General features: G+C 37.7%; 1 protein-coding gene across 1 annotated transcript; it reads left to right on the plus strand.

Moving 5' to 3' along the window:
- LOC18774625 (transcription factor MafB) lies at positions 703–1,878 on the plus strand. Its single transcript, XM_020565181.1, has one exon. It carries the CDS (start codon positions 911–913, stop codon positions 1,631–1,633), a length of 723 nt encoding a protein of 240 aa, XP_020420770.1. The 5' UTR covers positions 703–910; the 3' UTR covers positions 1,634–1,878.

The raw sequence follows: 3,767 nt of genomic DNA on the forward strand, positions 1-3,767 counted from the left end.
TATACTAGTCTCTCTGCACGCGTTTTCGCGTTTGCGAGAGGTTTTTTTTAAAAAATAAGTAAATTTATTTTAGAATTAAAAAAGATAATAGGTAGTTGTGTTCCATAAAAATAGGATTCATTATCTGCTTTTTCTTTTTCTTTTAATTTTTTTAAATATGAAAAAGTGTGAATTTATCATATTATCCTCATTTAATTAATAATTTGAATTCTTAATGTTTGCATTAATCAAGGGCATTTTCTGGTATTTTGAATGTTTCACCATTCTCTGCCTTTTGCTTTATATATATAGATACTAGCCTCTCTGCACGCGCTTCCGCGCATGCGAGAGGTTTTTTTTAAAAAAAATTTAAATTTATTTTAGAATTAAAAAAGATAATGAATATTTGTGTTCCATAAAAATAGGACCCATTATCTGAATTTGTTTTTAATTTTAATTTTTTTAATACGAAAAATTGTGAATTTACCATATTATCCTCATTTAATTAATAATTTCAATTCTTAATGTTTGCATTAACCAAGGGCATTTTCTGGTATTTTGAATGTTTCACCATTCTCTGCCTTTTGCTTTATATATATAGATGATAAATTCATACATTTTTATATTACAAAAAATTAAAATTTAAAAAAATTAGATAATAAATTTTATTTTTATGAAATACAATTATCTTTTATCTTTTTAATTTAAAAATAAATTTAAACTTTTAAAATAAAAAAACACCTCTTGTAATCGCGATGATGGAGAGGCTAGTAAATATTTATAAGAATCCTCTCGCTCTCTCTCCCGCACTCCCTTCCCTTCTCTCACTCCCCACCTCTCCCTTTCAAACCCCCACCTCGCTCGCTCTGGTGACAAAAGCACAACACCACCTCCGGCGCTCCAACTTCTACTGACCCGACCCTAAACCCACATGGACGTACCCAACCCGACCCGCCTCCGACCCAAGAAATCCACCACACCCTCCGAACGCTTCCTCGGCGCGTATCCCCACGCGCTGCCCAATAACCCTAGCCCCGCCACCTCCATCGGCGACGAGCTCAACGAGGACGATGTCTTCTGGAGCAACGACGTCGCCGCCGAACCCATTCACCACTCAACCCCTTCTTCTTCTACCTCCTCAACCCCGCGCCACCATAGCCATCACCACCACCACCACCATCACAAGGGCTTTTCTCAACCAGAGAGCTTCGGCATCCTCGCCGCTCTCCCGGAACGAGAGCCCTCCTCTTCCAATCACCGACCCCACTCCCATTTCTACCACAAGTCCTCGGTCTCATCCTCCGCGTCGTCCTCGCCCTCGCAGCTAATCCCGGCGATTCCGAAGCCGCCTCACGATCGGTTTCACCACCCGCCTTTGTCCTCTGTGAAGTACCACCAGTCGGCGCCTTTGAACGTCCCGGTGTTGGCCAATGCGATGAGGAAGCACCGGGAATTTGACGCCGTGGACGACGACCAGGATGACGACGAAGGAGAAGGCGAGATGCTGCCGCCGCATGAGATTGTGGCCAGGAGCTCGTCCCACACTCCGATGCTCGCGTGTTCGGTGCTGGAAGGCGTGGGGAGAACATTGAAGGGCAGAGATCTCAGGCGGGTTCGCAATGCGGTGTGGCGGCAAACAGGTTTTCTTGATTGAGGACGAACTCTTTATAACTTTTCCTCTCTTTTATTTGGGAAAAGAATTTCAGAGTTCGTTTATTTGTTGTTTTTTTAATGTTAAATTGGTAGCCAATATTCAAGTGGTTGATTAAAGTGTTGAGTAATTTCAGGGAAGTTTAGTATATCTTGGAAGAAATAGAGTGATTATTGAGTAATTTTTTAATTTTTTAAATTCATGTTCTAGTTTCTGAGGTAATGAAGGCAGAGGCATGGTATTCTAAAGTTGTTTTGCTTATTGTTTATGGCTGTTGCTGAAGCAGAGGTATCACTCATAAAACCAAAAACTTTGACATGTATTAACCTTGACAGAGGAGAATCAGTTCATCAACATCAATAGGCTGCAATAAGAACTCTAATTGTCGTTTGCTTAACACAAGTGTTTTATGGGCAAAAAATACATAAAAATTGTTTTATGTATGACTTATGTTAGCTTAAGATGATGATGATACTGTTTGTGTTCAGTGATGATGAAACGAAAGTTTCACTCATTAGGATTGAGTTCTCTGTCGTTCACATCCTTAACTTTTGACAATGAACTGATAGTGTGTATTCTTTAAAATAAGTCTGTAGAATGGTGTCAATGTATTACTCGTGGCTTGTCAACAATGAATCTTTTTGTTAACCACTAAAAAACCTTTTGGTCGCAAAATATCTAGAATTTCCTCTCTTCCTTTTCTGTGAGTTGCATGTGGTGGTTAGTTTCACTCCACGATAATGCATAGAAGGCACAAGCATGGACAGATTAGAAAGTGAATTAGAATGATATGCATTGCTTAGATATTCCCTAAATGTCATTTATTCCATTTTTTTGGTTGGTTATTGCATTTTGGAAAGGGATGGAGAAGGATGTGAATTTGATATTTCCTCTTTACAGAAGGTAGTGGTGTCATTTCCAACTGGGTTGTGCCCTGCCGCCTTTCATAATTCCAATTAAGGGCAATGAGCGTTTTCAAATCTTTTTAAAGCGGAGATCTAAAGAATTAGAATTGAATTAGAAAATAGGTGTGATTACTAACTGGATTATGCCCGGTCACATCATTGTGCTAAATTAGCATACTGAATTTTTTGTGATCTTTCTAAAGTAGAGGTCTAAAGACTTTATAATTGACCAAGAACCAATTATTTGTTTGTGTTTTTATTTTTAAAACTCATTTGCTCCTCGTAGGTGATATTTCTAATAGGATATGCTTTTTCCTGTAGATTCACTGGTATTTTCTTTATGGTAGTATCCACGAGCACTTTATCTGAAATTACCATACTATATTTGAGGATATTGTTTTAACTTATTGGGGTTGAGTTTGGATTGTTCAGTCATTTTTATTATATTAATTACCTGGTAGGGCAGATGGATGACTTGAAAATTGGGTCCATTAAAAAGAAATAAAGTGGGAAAGGAAAGAAATAAGAGTATGTGCATGTTCATTTTAATTTTTTTATAAGAGAATATTAATATTAATGAAACCGTGATTTAGAAAAACAAAAGAAAGAAAGAACAGAAATTTGGGGAAGAGGTTCACACTTCACCTGTTTTGTATTGTGCCCTTGATTTCGCCACAAATTTGGAGCTTCTGTTTTTGTGTTCTCGATGCCACTCTTTTACTAGGTTCTTAGATCATGGCCTTTTGCAGACAATCCCTTGATAGCTTCTTATGCATAACAAACTTATTGGAGAATTTTAAGTAGCTGCAAGATATGGTAGTTTTGCAGTATGAGTCATATGACTGATACCAATGATTATTACTTAGTTAAACGTTTTTAACGCATAATACATATTACTTTTTGTTGAGATGCCTCTTATATCCATTATTTCTGTGTCCTTGGAAGTTAGTGAGGGGTTGTGCTGCCCTATAGATGTTTTGCATTTAAAAGTAAAGATGTTGCTTTTTCCTCTTTGCGGTCCTGATTTAGGGCTCATTTGGGAGTGATTCTAGATAGGCCAGAATCACTTTTTGGGGAGAAACACCTCACATGTGCTTCTCCATAAAATCACTTAAAACCACTTTAACTGATTATAGGGAGAAGTAATTCTCCATAGAAGTGATTATTGGCCTATCCAGAATCACTCCCAAACGAGCCTTTATTTTTCTTCAAGAGGTTCTCAAGGAGTTTAT

This window comes from Prunus persica, chromosome G6, assembly GCF_000346465.2.
Source record: "Prunus persica cultivar Lovell chromosome G6, Prunus_persica_NCBIv2, whole genome shotgun sequence".
NCBI lineage: Eukaryota > Viridiplantae > Streptophyta > Magnoliopsida > Rosales > Rosaceae > Prunus > Prunus persica.

Bases quoted from the DNA above. Each gene is read 5' to 3' on its own strand.
- LOC18774625 (XM_020565181.1), top strand. From the start codon at position 911: ATGGACGTACCCAACCCGACCCGCCTCCGACCCAAGAAATCCACCACA.